Consider the following 20,478-nt stretch of genomic DNA (forward strand, 5'->3'; position numbering starts at 1 on the left):
TGTAGGAAAATGTAGCCTTCAACTCAAATGAATTGTAAGAAAATAAAAAAATCCCTGACTAAAAAAATAATTATTTTTCATTAAATCACCTGTTCCACAATTATTGGCACCCTTAACAATTCCCAGGAAATAAATATAATTGAAGCATTTCTGTCATTTCTACAGTAGTTTACAAAGTTTACCAGAGTATGTAGGAACATTTAATTAGTAATTCATCACTTCCTGTTTCCCTGGGGTATAAATATGATGTGACACCGAGGCCATTTCTCTTATCCACTCTTAAACATGGGAAAGACAAAGGAACACAGCATACAAGTGAGGCAGATGTGCGTCGACCTTCACAGGTCAGTCAGAGGCTACAAGAAGATTGCCACTCAACTGCAGCTGCCCATATCCACTGTGAGAGGATAGATTAAGAAGTTCAAAACAACTGGAACAGTGGTAAACAAGCCTGGACGAGGACCCAAGTTTATTTTGCCACCACGCACAGTGAGGAGGATGGCAAGAGAAATCAAAAGATCTCCAAAGCTCACTGTTACAGAATTACAACAAATGGTAGCATCCTGGGGTCACAAAGTCTCCAAATCAACCATCAGGCGCTGTCTACACGCCAACAAGCTGTTTGGGAGGCATGCACGGAGAAAACCTTTCCTCACTCACAATCATAAACGCAAGCGTCTGGAGTTGGCCAAGCGGTATTGGGGCTTCAACTGGGACCGTGTGCTTTGGTCAGATGAGACCAAGATTGAGCTTTTGGCAACAAACACTCTAAGTGGGTCTGGCGTACCACGAAAGATGCGCATGCTGAAAAGCACCTCATACCCACTGTGAAGTATGGGGGTGGGTCAGTGATGCTGTGGGGCTGTTTCGCTTCCAAAGGCCCTGGGAACCTTGTTAGGGTGCATGGCATCATGAATGCTTTGAAATACCAGGACATTTTAAATCAAAATCTGTTGCCCTCTGCCCGAAAGCTGAAGCTGGGTCGTCACTGGGTCTTTCAGCAAGACAATGACCCTAAACATATGGCCAAATCTACACAGAAATGGTTCACCAGACACAAAATCAAGCTCCTCACATGGCCATCTCAGTCCCCTGACCTCAACCCCATTGAGAACCTGTGGGGTGAGCTGCAGAGGAGAGTACAGAGGAGAGGACCCAGGTCTCTGGATGATTTAGAGAGATTCTGCAAAGAGGAATGACTGAAGATCCCTCTTTCTGTCTTTTCCCATCTTGTGAAACATTATAGGAGAAGATTAGGTGCTGTTTTGTTGGCAAAAGGGGGTTATACAAAATATTAACACCAGGGGTGCTAATAATTGTGACACACATTATTTGATGTCAAATAATTATTTCTTTATGTGGGATTTTTTCCCCACTGAATAAATGCACTTGTATTGAAGGTTGGATTTTTCTCTTTTTTTCCATTAAGGTCCCATATTATTTAGAAAAAAAAATAAAATAATTGGAAGCTAAAAAACACATCTCAACCAGGGGTGCCAATAATTGTGGAGGGCACTGTATATGTATATTTGCAATCAATTGAACTGAGTTCTACCTTTGCCGTCGAGATGACTGAATGCTTGTTCAAGTACATGGACTTTCTCCTTGTTGATCTGCAGCTCTTTGCTCAGGGAGTTCATATGTTGTCGAAGAGACACATTCTCTTGCTGATATAGAAGAGACAAGGTACACAGTTAAAGTTAAAAGCATTCATAAAAAGGTTCCTGACGAGGTAAGATTCACAAAAATGATTCTCTACCTCTAAATGTTCAAGCGCAGTGGTCCTCTCCACGAGGTAGTTGTCTTTCTGGAGGAGATCTCTGTATTTAATAGTTAAGTTGATGTACTGCTTGTTTGCTTTCTCAAGTTCGGCAGCTGGCACTGTGTTGTGCAGAGTCTTCTGCAGGGCATTCATTTTGAAATGTGCCATGTCCTTGAAATATCAATCACCAAATTAGTAAGTGAAAGTAAAATGCAACAAAACGTACTGCTCCAGTTCAATCATTATGGAGTGTCAATTGGTCAAAAATTCTCCATACCTTATATCTTTGCAAGTAAGACATCCTCTCTGACACAGAAACTTCCATTTTAACAAAATCGTCTTTAAGTTTGCTGTTCTCGTTGCGAAGGTGCTGTTCCAACTCCTGCAACGTGGTGCAGTACCTCGTCAGCAACTTTTCATTCACTTGGAGCACTGTCATCTTCCGAGCAGCTTCTGAGATCGATCTCCTGATCTCATCTGGATGCTTCTCCAAGACCTCAAGCCATTCCTGGGCATAAGAAATTGAAAACAAGGGAATGTGAGACCATTTTACTGGTGTATACTTCCTCTGGTTGGTTACCAGAGACACATACACAGCACACATATGTATTATTTTTTTATTCTTATGATTCATATGCAGATTGTTATATGTACATGTCTATGCAGGAATATTGAGATATGTGTATATGACTATAGATACAGTCACAGACATATACGTATAGAGTTCCAGTTGTGTTAAGGCTAGTCTGTGTCTGAGTGGAAGGGTCTGTCGGTTGAGGTGTGATTGAGCTAATTAGCATGTGTAAAGCATCTGGGCTGGGTGGGCCAAGAGTATAAAGGCCTTGGGATGCCACAGGCCAGTGTGCTTCCTACCGAGAGAGACCAGAGAATGGTGTCTCTCGCTGAGACGTTCCCTGTCCCCATCTCTGGGGCAGAAATAAAGAATCTTCAGTAAACTCACCAGATCAAGAGTGCCTGTCTGACATTAATAGAGAAAACCCCACACATACACAACACATACACAGCACACATACACAACACATACAGTGCACAACACACATACAGACGTAGACACACACGTACAGTAGAGCCATTTGTTGTAGCTGAGCTGCTCCAGCTGTTGCAGCTCGTGGCATGCCGGTTGTTAGGCGACCGCTCTGTTTAAGTCTGATTACACTTTTTTTATTACTGACTTGAGACCTCCACCCTGTTGATCTCCCCGTGAACTTTATGATTAATCCCTCATCTTTCACACTTTCGCCCTTATTTCACCTTTCCTGCATTATCTTTAGTGTCAACCATCAACTCCTTTTTCCATTCAACGTGAATTGTTTTTGTAGAGTAAGTGTATGAAATCCTGATCAAACCCACCTGTCCTCATCCTGACCGGTGAACGGAGAATCCCCTTGAAGACTGGACCTCCCACCCTTTCCCAGATAAGCCGCCACTTACACTGGCAATAACACACTCGATACTCCCTTGAACTGTTCCCTCCCTATTTTTTATCCTCTCTCCCACGGACAACTCAAGTTTTTTCCCTTTTTTGTATTTTTTATGGACGTTGCCTGGGTTTATTTTCAGAGCTCTGCTTTTCATTTATTTTTTACTATTTATGGTTATTATTATTTTGGGGGTAATTACTACTAGATTACTATTATCATGAGTACCTAACTTCAACTCTCCCTACCCTTCATTACTATTTAATAAATTATTGTTTTTTTTTTTACTTATATAATGTATACTGACTCTGTTTTATGTCAAATTACTACTTCTCCAGTAGCGAACCTACCGAGGCCCAAGAATATTCTCCTTGTATAAATGCTATACTTCCTATAGCCCACTATACCTTCCCCAGAGTAGTGGCGCTACACTGGCATTACATACTACTATTCCTGCTGCTACCACTACTTCAATCAATCCTTATGAAGGATGACGATGAAGAATATTAATTCTGGAAAGAAACAGCTAAAAATATTACACAGTGCACCTTTTAGGCAAAATGACTTAATTAATAATAAAATGAATCATATAATTGAATCATAGAATTAATCTGGAAATAAACTACTCACATGAAACTCCTTCAGTTTCACCTCGTCCTTCAGTCGTTGCTCCTCCAGCTTATTTTTCACCTCCTTTAGCGCATCTCTTTCCATCTGCCATGAGTCTCGGTCACTGGGATAGAGAATAGCTACAAGTCAGTGCACACTTGTAATCTTTTAACGTTTGCAGAGAATCGGGCCGATAGTAGTGCAGTTTGAGCCTGCCCTAAGTGTGTTTAATTCAAATGAACTGGTTTAACTTAAATCAAATGAACAAATTTAGGTAGAACTGATCTGATTCTGAACGGATTGTGTTGTTAATGAAAAGAAGGTATCCTCTGATGGATGAAAAGGTAAAAAGACAGATTACAGGTAAAAAAAAAAAATCAAACAGTGAAAGAAGTGACAAAGGCTGGGTTGGCTCGATACAAAATTCATTGTGTGCTATGCACACAGATTCTCCAGAACACTCCTGGAGCCCCGCCTTTTCTTATTAAACATCCTCCCTTATTTCCGAAAACTTAGATATCCTCCCTTTTTTCCAAAACTCCCATGAAACAAACCTTTGGTATTGTTCATACAGAAGACCTTGCTGATGACGGATCACAGCAATTTTCCGCCTATACTCTTTTAAGGCCATCTGGAGTTGACTACAAGCGTCTTCTTTATCTTTAGTGTCCTAGAAAAAAAGTTGAAAAACACATGAAACATTTCTAAATATAACAAGCAGTACAAAAATACATCAGAATAACAAAGTGTGTACATTTCGAATGCCTAATCATGAATTTGTAGTGCACGGTATATTGCGTGCTTGTGTGTGTGTGTGTGTGTGTGTGTGTGTGTATGTGTATGTGTGCATGTGTGCGTGCATGCATGCGTGCGTGTACAAACCTGCAAAAGTTGCACAACATAGTCATTCAGAGAGCTGACTATATCCATGCTGGATGGTGTCAATGTGTTGGGCATGTTCAAGGCTTTGAAAGCCTCTTGGTCGTCCCGGGATCTTCCCAACATTTGTAATTCACTTTCCAAATGCATAACCTACAAAATGAAGGCAGATGAAGGCAAAATTAAATTATTTTTTCAAATAACTGAAAAAAACTTTTTTTTTTTTTTTACAAAAAGTTGGCCAATATATAAGAACTATAAAACTACCATAATTACGGTCCAATAAGACACACACACACTAAACTTCAGAAGGAAATATAGCTGCAAGCAGCAATGCGGGGCCAAGCAGTAAACTTGCCAGAGCCGCCACGGCAACAGAAGGAACTGCAGCGCCCCCTTTGGTCCAAATCTCGCCAATGTTGGTGTGCATTCCTTGGACGAGAGTGTGATCACATAAACCAAGTTTAGTTTGAATCCGTTGAAGAGCTGCCGAGATATGAGCTCACTTCCTGTTATCTGTTGGTGGCGCTAGAGAGCTTGGGGTATGAATTGTTTTGTGCGAGGTCATGGGATGGACTAGAATGTGTGCAAAAAATCCTAACAGAAATTGACTAAAAGTTGCTGAGATATGACCTCACTTCCTGTTTTGCCACCTTTATGACAATTTTGATTGGCTGTCACTGGCAAACGACAAGAGGTGTTCAAAATTCTTTCCTCTCCCCCCTCCCTCTCCCTCCCTCCCTCCCTTCTTCCCTCTCTGTCCCTCTCCCTCTCCCTCTCCCCCCTCCCTCTCCCTCTCCCTCTCCCTCTGTCTGTCTGTGTGTGTGTGAGGAGGGGGTGGGGGGTGGTGTGCAGGGGCTGGGGCAGTGGGGCTTGACCCCCTGCCGAGAATGGTGTCAGTGAACGTGCGCAAGGGGAGCAGAGGAGACAGAGAGATGAGAAAAAAATCCCTCCATTCTTTCCACAATTTTGAATGGCTGCTGTGAGCTGATAGTTTTTTCAATCGTTACGAAAATCCATACCTGGGTGCAACATGGTGTGAAGATAACCTGTGTACCAATATTTTGAAAATTGGGAGTAGGGTTCAAAAGATACAGGCAAAAATGTAGCTAAAATTTTGACCTGCTGGTGGCGCTACAGAGTTTGAGCTGGGGATTTGATTTTTTTTGTGGTGGGTCATGGGATAGACTTCTGTGTGTGTAAAGAATCCTAGCCTAATTCGAAAAACGGTTGCTGAGATATGACCTTACTTCCTGTTCAGCTACTTTTACGACAATTTTGATTGGTTGTCACGGCCAAACGATATAAGATATCCCCTATTCCTTGAGACAACATATGAAGCTCAGTCCAGAGATACTATGTACCAAGTTTCGGGCGAATTGATCAAAAAGTGCGAAAAAAATAGCATTTTTATTGAATTTTACAAAATTCAAAATTGCGGGAAAACTATACACGCAGGGTATAATATCATCACTAATTCTCGGATTTGTCCTGGGCCAAGGATTCCAGGGATACCACATTTTTGAAAATTGGACCAGCGGTTCAAAAGTTACAAGCAGAAATGTACCTGCAACTTTGACCTGCTGGTGGCGCTAGAGCGTTGGGGCTGGGGACCTATAAATCGCTGCGGGTAATGTTGATGCTGCCTCGAATATGTGTGCCAATTTTCACAACTTTCCTATGTACGGTTCTATGGGCTGCCATAGACTTGCAGAGGGAGAAGAATTTTGACTGGAGTCAATGAGGGAACTAAAACACTAGGGGCCTTCGCCAGCTTCGCTGCTTGGCCCCATATAAGAAAACCTCTTCCTTAAGAGAATGCTGTGGTTGACTGTATCTAAGGCAGCAGATACATCAAGTAGGATAAGTACAGAAGATCGCCCTTCAGTTCTGGCTACCCTTATATTAGTTGTAAGACTTTGGAGTTGTAAATTAATAAGGTAACACAGAGGTGCGGAGTTAATTGCGAATTACCAGTGGTCCATAGGTAATATTTATCCCGTGCAAATCAGGCTTGTGCCATAATTGTTGATGAGAGCTTCAGTAGCTTTTTGTGAGGGAAGTACCGCAGTAAAACTGCCTGTGGTAAAATTTGTGCCTGAAGAAGTCAGAGAGGAAAGAGAGGAAGGGGTTTGATTTGTCAAATGAAATACCTTTTCATTGGCCCTTGCCAGTTCTCTCAGTGTGTGCTCCATGTCTTCTCTCATACTTTTCATCACCTGTCTGAGGTCGTTGTTCTGGGTGGTAAGGTAGTCAACATCCTTCTTAAGGTGCAGGCTGTGTCCATTTGACTGTTCTGCGTTTTTCATTTCTATTGCCTTTAAGAATACACATGTGAATATATTATATTATATTGTCCTTATTTAGTGTACAGGTAAATAGCATTTAATCACCATCATTACACTGATTTAGCAGTGAGGAAGTGCAATGCTACAGGTATAGGGGAAACTGACAAATGGTAGCTATACATTCTCTATCACCTTTTACACAGTGTAGTCTCAAACAAGTAGTAGCACTGCAAATTAACACAAAAGTCATGCACTTTGAGATGAAGGCAAGACATCTCTACTATAATTAGTACATATCATGACTGTTATTTGAAGATGCGGAGATAAGTTCGATATCCCTGCTGAGCTTTGCTTTTACCATTCAATATTCAACATGACTACAGGGAGGGAAAAACTACAGTATTGCTCGCCATGTATTGTATTCATGTTGAATTGTAGTACATGGGTTCTATATTTTTGCTTTCCCCTGACGGCGCGAGCCTAGCTGCGCACAACTCAACCTCTGATTGTTGGAAACCGCTGTCGGTCAAAAAATAAGCTCACGTGGTCGGCTGCCAGTGTCTTGCCCCTCCTCACAACATCGTGTTTACAAACACCGTCAACCCATGTATAGCAAACAGTGTCATAGATTACCTTTGACCTGTTAAGGTCAGCAGAGGTCATATCCAACTTACCTGTTAATCGCAGTACTAAGTGGGTAATGGGGTTGCATATAACAGCTTACATGTGGCCCATCATCCAGATCAACTGGGACAGTGTGTAAAATGAAACATCACAAAATGGTAAACGTCCACACTCTCAATCACAAAAGACTTACAGTCACAAGTCTCTCCAAGCTGGGCACGCTAATTCCTACTGCGGAGAGAGAACTCTGTTGGGTGTCCTTAAGAGCATCCAAAATCTCTTTTATACCTTGTTCCAGATGTTTATTTTCATTTTGGATTTCCTTCACTGTGAAGAAAGTCACAATCATTTCATATGCTGTATGTGACATATCACTTGAAACAGACTCTGGACATCATGGTAAAAAAAAAACCCATCCCAAAACATTCTTCCATATTTAATTATTACCATCAAATCAAATCTTGGTTTGACTGTAATAGCAAATGTAGAAATGGTTGGACTAAAAAGCAAGTTTTCAAGATATATTAAATATGGATTAAAAAATAATGACGACCATAGTGTTGGGGCCGTTTCAACTAATAGGAATAGCCCATTTTAAAATTCAAATAGATTTTTAACACTAGGTAGACAACTTACATTTCGACTTAAAATCACTCGATTCATTTTCTTTCAGCTCAAGTTGCATTTGTTTCTTATTCAGTTCATTCAAGAGATGTTCATTCTGGGGAGGAATAACAAAACAGACAATCAATACATGCGGATATATTCAGACACACTGTATCTGGAAACAGACACAACTGACACATACCCTTTTTTTAAGATGCTCGTCCTCTTTGGATGCCACTGCACGCTCTTGTTGCACATAAATACGCTCACTGCTTTCAGGCATTCCTGAGTAAAACATACACATAACACATATATGCATAACACAGAACACATTAATCCCACATACACTCATAAATATTAACTAACAAATCCAGGTTGCCCATGACTGATTGCATTTCATTACTCAACGTAAAAAAAGATATGCCGGAGGTCTCTGTTGTTGAAAACGCAAGTCCATTGTATTTTATATTTATGAATGGTGCACATTTCATACGTGTGTGTGTGTGTGTGTGTGTGTGTGTGTGTGTGTGTGTGTGTGTGTGTGTGTGTGTGTGTGTGTGTGTGTGTGTGTGTGTGTGTGTGTGTGTGTGTGCGTGTGCGTGTGCGTGTGCGTGCGTTATGGCAGAGATGGACCAACCCAACAGTTGGGTGTCTCGAGGAGTTGTTGGACATGTGATGGTCAATAAAATATACTTTCACTGACAACATGGCCCCTCCATCTCATCTTACCTCTCTCCTTTGCCATGGCCCGTAGCTGTTGTTTCAGTTCAAGTCTTTCATCTTCTAGTCTCTCGATCTGTGAGCGGAAACATAATCAATCGCATCATTTTTTAAAAAATGTTTTACAAAATTACATTGGGCTGTTAAAATGACAAAATGACAATTAATACTGACAATTAATGAAAAAAAAACGTGTTGGTCATGCACAATAATAAAGTTTAAATTACCTCCTTTAACAAAACTTGATTTTCTGATTTGTACTGCCTTTGTTTTAAAACCTTTGACCTTCGAAATTCAGTCAAATCCACTTCCTCCTCTTGGCTTAGACCTGCATGGATTCAGACAAATATCAAATTAAAGACGTGTTGTTTATCTTCTAGATGTAGCTACGTTCACATAGAGCTTCCTCCTGCAAGCACAGCAGGACATAAAAAAAGCTTGACATAAAAAGCTTGCTCTGCCATTCTGAGATCACATATCGTAGGCGTAGGCAGCGAAGTCAGAATTGCTTGGGTAACCATAAATTAAAAAATATATTATTTCCCACGGTTTGTATAGAGATAAATGTCCATTTACAGTACTGTGTTACGTTTTCTGTCATAAAATGGATGAATGACATACAATTCTTCCCAGAAAAAAAGGTAAGATGAAAAACATTAAACTGACCAAGTCTGTCTCTCAAGACCTCGTTCAGGTCCAGTAAGTCATTCATTTTCAGCTCCAGGTTATTGATCTCCCTAGTCAGAGCCTCCGTCTCATCATCTCGAATCCTAATCTGGTTTTTGCATTGTTTGATTTCAGCGATAGCAGCTTCTAAGCCATCTGCGCCCTGAAATAAAATGTGGCAAAGAATGACAAAGATTTAGAGGTAATTTGGTATCCTACTGACTACTGAGAATTACTCTGTGAATGACACGTAAAATTCTTGAATTTCTCAACTTACTGATTCGTATACTCTTATGCGAGTTAGGATGTCACTAAACTCCTTGTCTTTCAGTCTGGCATCTTTTTCAGCTAATTCTGCTATGTGCTCAGCCTCTGCTGCCCTCCTCTCAGCTGAATTAACTTTAGCTTGGAGCTCCTCAATCTTCTGCAGCTGTGTTGTTGCCAGGTGACCTGTTGAATTTCAAAGCATATTAGACGCGGTTTACACATATATGGATAGTTTTGAAAACAGTATTACAACAACAACAGCAAGAATAATTGATTATACCTCTTTCTTTCCTCTGGGGTTTCTTCAGTTCTTCAATCAGTTTTGTGTTTTTCTCCATTTCGTTTGTGTACTGCTCCACTTGTTCACTCAGCAGCTTGATTTGATTATCCCGTTCTTGAACAGCCTGCAGTAAATAAATCACAAGAACAACTCAAATTACCAATCATAATCTAAAATTGAAAAAAAAACAAACAATAAAAATGTCCTGCTACATGAAGCTCGAAAAGATGAACTAACTGCTTGTCATAATGACAGAACACAGCTCAGAAATATGATGAAGTAGGAAAAGCTAATGAGAAAATAATATGATCGGTCGTTTCACCAGCACAATACCTAGCACTGCTTCGATACGGTCTCAAATGTATGCACCTTATGAACCTTCCAGCATCTTTATGAAATGAATTCCAACAATTAACCAGGCCAAAAAAAGGGAATTGCCCTGGAAATGTAATAAACTTTCCTGTGAAAACTGTGATCTAATGCTGAGATTGGGGTATTTTTGTATTATTAAAGGGACACTGTGTGAGATTTTTAGTTGTTTATTTCCAGAAGTCATGCTACCCATTCAATAATGTTATCTTTTTCATGAATACTTATCACCACCATCAAATTCTAAGTATTCATTATGACTGGAAAAAATACATTTTTCATACATGGATCTTCTCCATGGTCCGCCATTTTGCATGTCCAGAAATAGCCATTTTTAGCTGCAAAAATGACTGTACTTGGGCCATACTATAAAATATTAATTTATTACTTAGTAAACTTTCATGAAAAGATCAAATTTGGCCTTAGACAACACATTTTCAATGAGCAGCATAGTTGCAGTACCTTTTTTGACCATTTCCTGCAGTGTCCCACCATTTGGGTAACAATTTAGAATAGGGTCCACGTTAGCCACTAATACATGTCTAACGACCATGTAAGTGACTTAGAAGACATGTGTTAAGGCCCTAATAGGTCCTTATTTCCACCTATGCAACATTAACCGTCTCCGCCCCTCTCTCACTTCCCATTCTACCTCCATTCTTGTACACAGTCTTGTCACCTCCCGCATTGATTACTGTAATTCTCTCCTCTTTGGTCTCCCTCAAAAATCTCTCCACAAGCTCCAACTGGTCCAGAACTCAGCTGCCCGCATCATTACTAAAACCCCTTCCTGTCACCATATTACCCCTGCACTGCAACATCTCCACTGGCTCCCTATCAAATATAGAATTCATTTTAAAATACTTCTCCACACCTTCAAGGCTATCCACAATCTTGCCCCCCCTTATCTATCTAATCTTATTCACATTGCTGTTCCCTCCCGCCCCCTCCGTTCCTCTTCCTCCATTCTCCTCTCTGTCCCCTCTGCCCGTCTTAATACCATGGGGAATAGAGCTTTTAGCTGCTCTGCTCCTCAGCTGTGGAATGCCCTTCCCCCTGACATCCGCAATATTGACTCTGTGCCCCTGTTCAAATCCAGACCAAAACTCATCTGTTTCAGATAGCCTATTCTTTATGATTCTTAAACTCTGTTTTATTTTATTTTTTATTTTATTTTATTTTATTTTATTTCATATATATATATTTATTTATTTTTGTTTAAAATTCTGTTTATGTGTCTTGTTTTATTTTTGTTTCTCTCTGTACAGTGTCCTTGAGTGTTTTGAAAGGCGCTTTTAAATAAAATGCATTATTATTTATTATTATTTATAACCCTTATGTAAATAAAAAGGCCTTATTGACAGTGAACAAGAAATGTGTGAGTACATGCCTAACATATCATTGATTTAACACATGCCAAATAAGTCATGTGGTAGTGGCTACCATGTGAATGTCCATTTCCAGACAATGATGTCCGAACAAAATATCTACAGAGATGTGTGTGGCAAAGGCAAAACCGGAGAGCAAGACAAGTCAAACAAGCAAGACAAATTAGTTAAAAAAGGCAAGAGCATTGACGCGTTACCTGTTTTCCTAAATAAAGTAAGATCAATACAGTGCCTCTACTCTACTCATACTCTCCAGTACTCTTCTCTGCTACTTTCTACTTTTGTATAAAAATCCATTACCAGCGGCAAACACTAGCACAGTGCTAATGAAGACAAACATTGAAAAGTTCTTCAGAAAAAAATGAAAGGAAATTTTATCTAAAAAGGTTTGTAAATGTACGAACAGACCTGTTGGAGAGTCAGTAAGTTGTTTTTATCAGCATCTAATAGTGCTGCTTTCAACTTCTCCCTCAGCTCTCGGTTCATCTGTTGGTATTTAAGGACCTCGTTGTCTTTCTCTGACAGCAATATCTGAGGAGGCAGAGAAAACAACCAAATTAGAATAAATTCAACATGAAACTTAAAAAAAACGTAAGAACATTTGTGACGAGCATTGTAGATTCAACAAGAGAGTACCACTTGCAAATACCACGACCAGATGCACAAATCAGGTGACCCAACATTGCAGATCTATTAAAAACATGCACTGTCATCTAGCCTGGCCTGGCCATCCATACGCTACAGTAAAGCCAGGAAAAATATCCGTTTCTGTAGTTTGACTTAATAGTGGATATGCTGTGAATCAAAATTTTATGTTTAAAGGGACACTGTGCAGGAAATGGTCAATAAAGGTATTGCAACTATGCTGCTCATTGAAAATGAGTGGTCTACGGCCAAATTTTATCTTTTCATGAAAGTTTACTAAGTAATAAATGAATATTTTATAGTATGGCCCAAGTACAGTCATTTTTGCAGCTAAAAATGGCTATTTCTGGAAATTCAAAATGGCGGACCATGGAGAAGATCCCCCTTTTCATGTATGAAACATTTATTTTTTCCAGTCATAATGAATACTTAGAATTTGATGGTGGTGATAAGTATTCATGAAAAAGGTAACATTATTGAATGGGTAGCATGAATTCTGGAAATAAACAACTAAAAATCTCACACAGTGTCCCTTTAACAGTGAAGTTATGGGCCGCTAAGGCTCCAGGTCAAAATGTTTTAATCTTGAAGGTGTTCGAATGTCTGACTACCAAACAAATGCTGATAGAACAGAAGACATTCGGGGGTGCTGTGGCTCAGATGGCTAAGGCATTGTACCCATAAATCCCAGGACCCTGCTTCGAATCCAACCTGATGTCTTCATCCAATCCTTTCAAAAAGTCAGAGAATGCGCGCTGTATCAGTAACACAGGCGCTGGACCAAACATAAGACAAATGAAAGGAAAGTAAAGGTCCACAACACTGGTTGATGCTCCCAACGTTTCGACTATCCGTCCTTCATCACAGTGCAACCACTGCACTGTGATGAAGGACGGATAGTCCGAAACGTTGTTTATCCAATCCTTTCCCTTCTCTCTCTCTCTCCACACTTGTTTCCTTCCCAAAGCCAAAAGATATCTTAAAGAAAAGAATGGAGCACCTTCCACTCCTCCACTTTTGAGGTGACGGCTGCCATGACTGGATCATCTTCTTCAGTCCTCCTCTGGATCTGCTCCATCAGCTCCTTCACCTACAGCAATATTTTACAGTTGCACATAGAGACGTGGAGGTTGAGTAATGCATTATTGGTCTGTGTAAGCAGTGGGGTAGGACTTAAAATAATAATAACAACAACAACAACAACAACAATTCTTATTTAGAAGCGCCTTTCAAAACATTCAAGGACACTTGCTGGTTGTCCTTGTACAGTAGCTTATATATAAAAAAAACATGAAAAAAAAACAGGTCATGGACAAGAAGCAGGATATAACAGCAGTGTACTGTAGCGAAGGGGAGTAGAGTTGCCCAGCCGGGACTTGAACCCGGACCTTATGGGGTAGTCAACTGGGGCTCTGACCGCTACACCAAAGAGCCAGGCTCGTTGGCATCTTAGTCAGAACACACCCACAACCCTAGTGATGGTCACTCCATCACATGTACATATACACCAGAAATTACCAAAGTGAAAATGTAGCCAAGTTCATTGAAGAATTCACTGCATTCGCTCTCGACTTGATATTCTTCACGCATCACAAGCTCATTACATATTATAACATCAATTGACTTTTTACTTCTGAAAATCGCTCAGGTCGTCCAGTTTGCTTCGCCGCCAGTCAATTCGCATTGGTCCCCCGATTTGGTGCCCATTGGCCCACAATTGAGAAATAATGACTTTGTTACTCTAGTCACTTTGGTAGTTTTTGGTGTACACACACAGTAACACACATTCAGCACACACAGTGAAGAAAAATAACAGCAGACCACAGAACATTAAAAAGAACAAATGAAGCACTAAAAAGTCCTAAAAGGCAAAGGATTCATACTTTCCTTGAGAATTTTTCCAGAAATGCAATGTCCGATGGACACCCAGTTAGTCTGACCAACATGAGATATTAAAAATGGTGTCTACAAGTTAATGTGCAAGGGGCATCACCTGGGCCTTGGCATGGTCTCTGTCTTTCCGCAGCTGGTCCATGATGGAGTCTGATTGCTGAACTATGATTTTCATCTTGTTATACTCATCAGTCATATTTTCCATCTCTCTTACTGACTCCTCGAGGTTTTGCTGCATCAGCTGATTTTGAACCTTTAGCTGAACAATTTCATCTTCGGCCCTCTGTGAAGAATACATAAGCATACCGGGAAATTAAAATACAAGTACTGTATTTAAGTTTTTGTTTACAAGTTAAAAAATTTTGTTAAAAAAAAAACAAAAAAAACAATCAACAATCCATGGCGTGGTGTTTGCATGCCTGCCAGTAAGATCAAAGAAGAAGGGGCGAAGAGGAAATATACATGCTGAAAAGAACACACTGGATTGCATTTCATTACACTTAGCTGATGCTTTCATCTTAAATGGCTTACAGACATGAGAGAGTATTGTTTACAGTCAAAAGGTTGTGAGGTCCGCGCACATCACAAAAAAGCACTTGCTGTGGGTGCAGGACATCAAGAGAACGTAGTTGAAAAAAGGAAAACATATCCACACACCACAAAAGCTCCCTTGTTGTGATTTAATAAATGAAAAGGTGGCACAACATTTCAACCTGTATGGTCTTCGTCAGGTGGAGGTCAAAGTTACTTTTGGTTTGCCCAATTGATTCCCTTTTAAGTAACCGTAAGATTACTTTGTTTCAGAATTGCATAATCAAATTGCAAGGTCGTATCGCTCAGGAACAAAACAAATATTTGCCATCACTAAATGCAGGATGAAAATGGATGAAGAGAAGTGATGTCCATGTGTCAGGCAAGGGTTCTTAAATGTTGCAAAAGGAAAGAATAGCGAGCAATCTATAGTCTTTTCTCCAGGTTGAAGGGGTGCATCTGGTTATTCCTTTTAGGGCTTGACAGACTTTTGAACTATATCCAAAGCACTCTCCTTTGAGTCAAGGTAGTTGAAGTATTAAAAACCCTTTATTTTACCCCGATACTTCAACTACCTTGTCTCAAAAGAGAGTGCTTTGGATATAGTTCAAAAGTCGGTTCTAAAATGTTACCTGGAGGTCCTCCATGTACTGGCCCAGTTGGCGACTGGTGAGGTTGAGACGTTTCTGGGCCTCGATGTTCTCTTCCCTGGACTGGGCGGGCACCCTCTGGTCCAATTCCCGGCGGTAAAACTCCACATCCTGGTGGAGCTGGTCGTTCTGGTGGAAAGTATGCAGACATAATTTCACACACACAACTATTTTACTGTTATACAATAGCATAGTGCAAAAAAAATGAAATGTGTGGCCATACTAACGGGGGCATGGTGTATTAATCAAGTCCTGCTTATAGTAATCGTACGTTTATGCTTGCTTGCTTTGTTTGTTGCTTCTCTTGTGCAGATCTCCTCCTAGGCCTTTCGAGATAGAGAAACCGTTCAAACACTAAAACGACCGGCTCGGCTTGGAGATCATTTGTTCTGATATAGCGAGCCCGTGTCTCTTGTCTTTTTTCCGTTTTTGGCGATTTTGTGCAAGGTTGAGTCCCGATTGAAAACAATGGTAGAACCTTCAGGAGAGAGTGTTCCGTCACTCTACAGATCAGAGTGTAGGAGGCTTTTTCGTTCATAAAACATCAACACTTTCACCTAGATGTTTCGTTGACGCTTTGTTAGCGAGCTCTAGAAAATGACTCCTCACGGTGAAAATATCATGTCCCAACTCCCATTACTTTTTAAATGGCAGGTGTGTAAAAAACCCCAATGGCTGGGTCCTATTCATTTTTGAAATGTCTCTCTGAAGAGGTCAGGTCGTCTGCAACAAGAGGTCCATTTGTGACTGATCCGTTAACTTATCCGTAAACTTAATTCAAGGACTGTTAGACCGGCCGCACATTGGCTCCGACAGCACTGCGGCGCACTTTCGCTTCTGACGTAATTTGGACCCCCAAACCCAATTTCACACGAACATAGCATTGAGAGTCAATGGGCGGCGCCGACAAAATAGAACTCGTCTCTAATTGCTATCCGACATCCGCGAATGTCCGCGGACATCGGCGCCAGTGTGCGGGGTTCTATTGAAAACAATGGAATCTAACTTTTGCGGAGCAGTGCTCAGCACTTTGTCGGAGCCTATGTGCAGAAGCCCTTAGAAAGATCACACGTATGACTCCAATCTGTGCGAAGGACATGTGCCAATTCTTTTTCGTTTTTTAACAGCAGCGATCTAAAAACTAGAACTAGATTCTGCCCTCTGCCAGGTGCCGTTTCCACGTAGCTGGATATTTTTATATGTGGATATTTTTTTCTCCTGCTTGTATTGGTTTTGCATTGGTTTTGGCCTTCCGTTTCCACGTAGCAGATATTTAAAAATCCAGGTGCAGGAGAAAAAAATAGCAGGAGAAAAAAATATCCTGTTTAGGGGTCTGAAACGCATTTGTTACAATGGAGGATTTTTTTTATCCACATGTTGCGTTTCCACGTAGCAGGAGAAAAAAATACCCTGCTAAAAAAAATATCCTGCTACGTGGAAACAGCACCTTAGAGCACAATACTAACTGCCATACAGTCAATCAGAACAGGTGCTGATACAGGGTCCTATCTCAACTGTCACTTTCTCTCAACATTCTATTCTTAACGAGCAGCTGCACTACCGTTCTAGAAGTCTATTGTTCAGCTCTTCAATGCAATGTGATACTGTCTTGCTGGAATGCTCTTGACAGGCAGCTGCTTGGCTCAATGGTAAAGGTGCTGGATTAGCAATATGGAGGTTGGGTGTTCAAATCCCACCCGGACCCATGTTGATTTTCAAAATTATATCATATGCAGTGTTCCTTAGCCAACTTAAAATACCATGCATGTCATTTAGTATCAATGGCAAAGGTGATGGATTAGAGATATGGAGGTTGTGAGTTCGAATCCACCTCGGACCCATGTTGATTTTCAAAATTATATCATATGCAGTGTTCCTTAGCCAACTTAAAATAGCATGTATGTCATTTAGTATATCCCCAAAACACGGAGCTACAACACTTTCAAGATGGCTGAATCCAAGATGGCTGAATTGTTTGGCTCATAACTTTTGACTGGGTGGATGGATTTTTCCAACATTTCTTTTAGCTTTGTTTTATCAATAGTAGTTTGTTTTTAATTTAGGTATAGAGATATCAAAAAATAAAACTGCTCAGCTCTGCCCCAGAAGGCAAGCCCGCTTCCAGCATTTTCTATGAGAATGCAATCTAGTTTGCATACATTTTTTTTTAAAACATCTTAAAGGGGCAGGTAGGATTAAAAGTTTAATTAACCACGGTCCCGAGTCAGCCTATGCTTATGCGAGTCATTAGTAGGTGAACGGTGGCTATCACGACCACTTCCACCTTCCGCTGTCAGAAAACCCCACATGCAACTTTTGACAGCGTCGGACCGAACGAGTGTCGTGAGAAACACTTTTCATTTGAAACATCGCTTTACATACCGTATTCAGATTTGTATCAACTGCTGGCATTCCGTGATGAAAAACAGTCTCACAGTGAGTTTATTTGAACAGCATTTTTTTCATTACGGTGTAGATTTTGAGACAGTAATGCCACGGGCACAGCGCAAATAATGTCATCCTACCTTGTGCCCCTTTAACATACTCAAAATGTCAAGATGTGTCTTCACTGTCAAGTCAAGGCTAACGTGAGCAATACAATTGCATGTTGAAATTGGCAGGATTTCTCCTTTAAAGGTAGAGTATGTTGGATTGTGACCAGAGTTGGTATTGCAACTATGCTGCTCATTGCAACTTTGTTGACCATTCCCAAAGTGTACCTTTTCATGAATATTTACTAATGAATTAACTAATATTTATTAGTATGACCAAAGTACAGTATGTTTTGCAGATTAAAAAAATCTATTACTGGAAATTCATAATGGCGGACATCGAGAAGATCAACCTTTTAATGTACGAAAAGTGTTCTTTTCTTAGTAATTACCAACATTTTTGGTGGTTGTGCCAGAATTTGATGGTGATGGTAAGTATTTGTGAAAAAAGTAACAGTGAATGAACAGCATGCATTCAGGAAATAAACTACTAAAAAATACTACATGCTACCTTTATGGTGTTTGTTTCAGTCAAATGTGACGGTTGTGTTCCAATTAACCACCCATGTCAAAGGAGTAGAACATTAAAGGTGGGGTTGCAGGTTAACCATTTTAAGAAAATGTACTATTATGACATCACGTTGGGGGTTCCGCAGGCTCATAGGAGTCTATGTAGAACCTTAGAATCCTGGGGGAGTTCCCCCAACGTGATGTCATACCTGTAACCCCACCTTTTTAAGTACACTTGAAATGTAAATACTATGCAACACCAACTGGTGAATTGTGTTATTCTTTAAAAGCAAAGAACAAAAAAAACATGTTCAGACTGTTAACCAATATCCAAAAGTACATACAGCATATCTGGTTTACATAGTTTTGTCTGACTCTGCATGTAGACGGTGGGCTAGATTTCGTAGCTCCTTTAGAAAATGAGTTTCGTTCTCACTCTCGAGTGGCAACTTGATTTTTCTAATATGACCTCCTGACAATATGTAAAGCAATATTCTGGCTGTTGCCACGCTGAAAAGTTGCACGTTGATCTTAAAAAATAACGAAAATAAAAAAGACTGGGGGTGACGTCACATAATGCACAGTCAATGGGAAGTCTCCGCCCCTCAAAGTTGAAAACTTTTTTTCATAGGCAGATAATTCACCTAATCATTGAAACAACGTAGGCATTTCATTCCTGATCATTTTCCTGTTACTGGAAAAAATAACGCAGCTTGCATTTCTTTACTGACACATAGTTTTTTGGCGAATTGATCTACCCCGTCACCTCATTGCTCTATTGCTTTGAGGGAACAGACCTGTCATCTTTTTGACATTTATCTCTCGTTGCCCAATGATGGTCAGACAGTCGAACACTAACAGCGAAAAAGAGCACTCCTGAAAGTTTGAGAAAAATATATATTTTTTGCATGTACACAACAAGTGAGCCCACTTACCCCCCAACTTGTCACTTTTTGCCATGAAATCTGACGGTTCCGGGTAGCATGCACGCGCTAGCTGTATTCTGCCTCGTTGACTTTAAATTGACGTGACGTCACTCAGTCGGCTAGTTTTTTGTTGTAATTTTTATAAATCAATGTGCAAGTTTTGAGGAAGAGGATAATAATAATCCCCATGGGAACACAGAATGAGGAAACAGCATCGGGAAGTAAGGGCTGCAACATGATCTCTTAGAATTCCATGGAATGGACACGGACCTTTGAGACCTTTCACGGATTTTGATCAAATTCCGAGCCCTTTGTCACAGAAGTGTTCCGTGCCTCTGGTCACAGAAGTTTTCCGTGATGGACTCATGGAAGTGCTTTCTCTATATTATAAAGCTTCATCATATTTTTGAAATGTACCCAAATGTTGATTATTTTGAATGTTGAGAATTTGAATTTGAGAATGATTCAACTCTCTGATCCTGTACATACCTCCCTTCTCAGTTTCCTGTTTTTGTCCTCACTCTCCTCTGCTCTGGCCAACAGCTGTGTAAAATAAAGAAACAGACATGACATGAACACATACAAAAGACAGACGCACTGTATATATATACAGTACAGCAGTCAGACCAAGAAATGTAATATCGGGTTACATTATGTTGCATGAAAGCAGATGCTTTTATAATAGCCGACTTACAATAAAAGAGAACACAAATCAAGCTATGCATGTGCAGATAAAAAGGTAGCCTGAATAAGAGAACAACATGTACTTCCTGCATACAGGTTGGCTATGTTTATTGGGAAATATTGAGTATTGACCCTGATATTATTTAACTAAGGTACTGTAAGTTGAGATGAGGTGAGATGAGCCTTTGTTGTCTCTACACAAGAGCCATTGTGTGCATCAGCGAAGCAGACAAGACTTAAGGACCACAGA

At 40.3% G+C, this 20,478-nt stretch overlaps 1 protein-coding gene across 1 annotated transcript in view; it reads right to left on the reverse strand.

Moving 5' to 3' along the window:
* The window catches only part of cep290 (centrosomal protein 290), a 51,719-nt gene that overhangs the window by 13,960 nt on the left and 17,281 nt on the right, over positions 1-20,478 (reverse strand). Inside the window, exons 6-25 of the mRNA XM_063197763.1 lie at positions 20,034-20,087; positions 15,599-15,745; positions 14,536-14,718; positions 13,543-13,632; positions 12,306-12,428; positions 10,141-10,264; positions 9,871-10,043; positions 9,594-9,756; positions 9,155-9,255; positions 8,937-9,003; positions 8,410-8,492; positions 8,238-8,322; positions 7,795-7,928; positions 6,843-7,007; positions 4,693-4,842; positions 4,365-4,480; positions 3,832-3,934; positions 2,040-2,270; positions 1,760-1,933; positions 1,556-1,667 (exon numbers count right to left, since the gene is read on the reverse strand). Coding sequence (XP_063053833.1) covers positions 1,556-1,667; positions 1,760-1,933; positions 2,040-2,270; positions 3,832-3,934; positions 4,365-4,480; positions 4,693-4,842; positions 6,843-7,007; positions 7,795-7,928; positions 8,238-8,322; positions 8,410-8,492; positions 8,937-9,003; positions 9,155-9,255; positions 9,594-9,756; positions 9,871-10,043; positions 10,141-10,264; positions 12,306-12,428; positions 13,543-13,632; positions 14,536-14,718; positions 15,599-15,745; positions 20,034-20,087 — 2,578 coding nt within the window. The remainder of the gene's footprint in view (positions 1-1,555; positions 1,668-1,759; positions 1,934-2,039; positions 2,271-3,831; positions 3,935-4,364; positions 4,481-4,692; positions 4,843-6,842; positions 7,008-7,794; positions 7,929-8,237; positions 8,323-8,409; positions 8,493-8,936; positions 9,004-9,154; positions 9,256-9,593; positions 9,757-9,870; positions 10,044-10,140; positions 10,265-12,305; positions 12,429-13,542; positions 13,633-14,535; positions 14,719-15,598; positions 15,746-20,033; positions 20,088-20,478) is intronic.

This window comes from Engraulis encrasicolus, chromosome 4 (genome assembly GCF_034702125.1).
Source record: "Engraulis encrasicolus isolate BLACKSEA-1 chromosome 4, IST_EnEncr_1.0, whole genome shotgun sequence".
Lineage (NCBI taxonomy): Eukaryota > Metazoa > Chordata > Actinopteri > Clupeiformes > Engraulidae > Engraulis > Engraulis encrasicolus.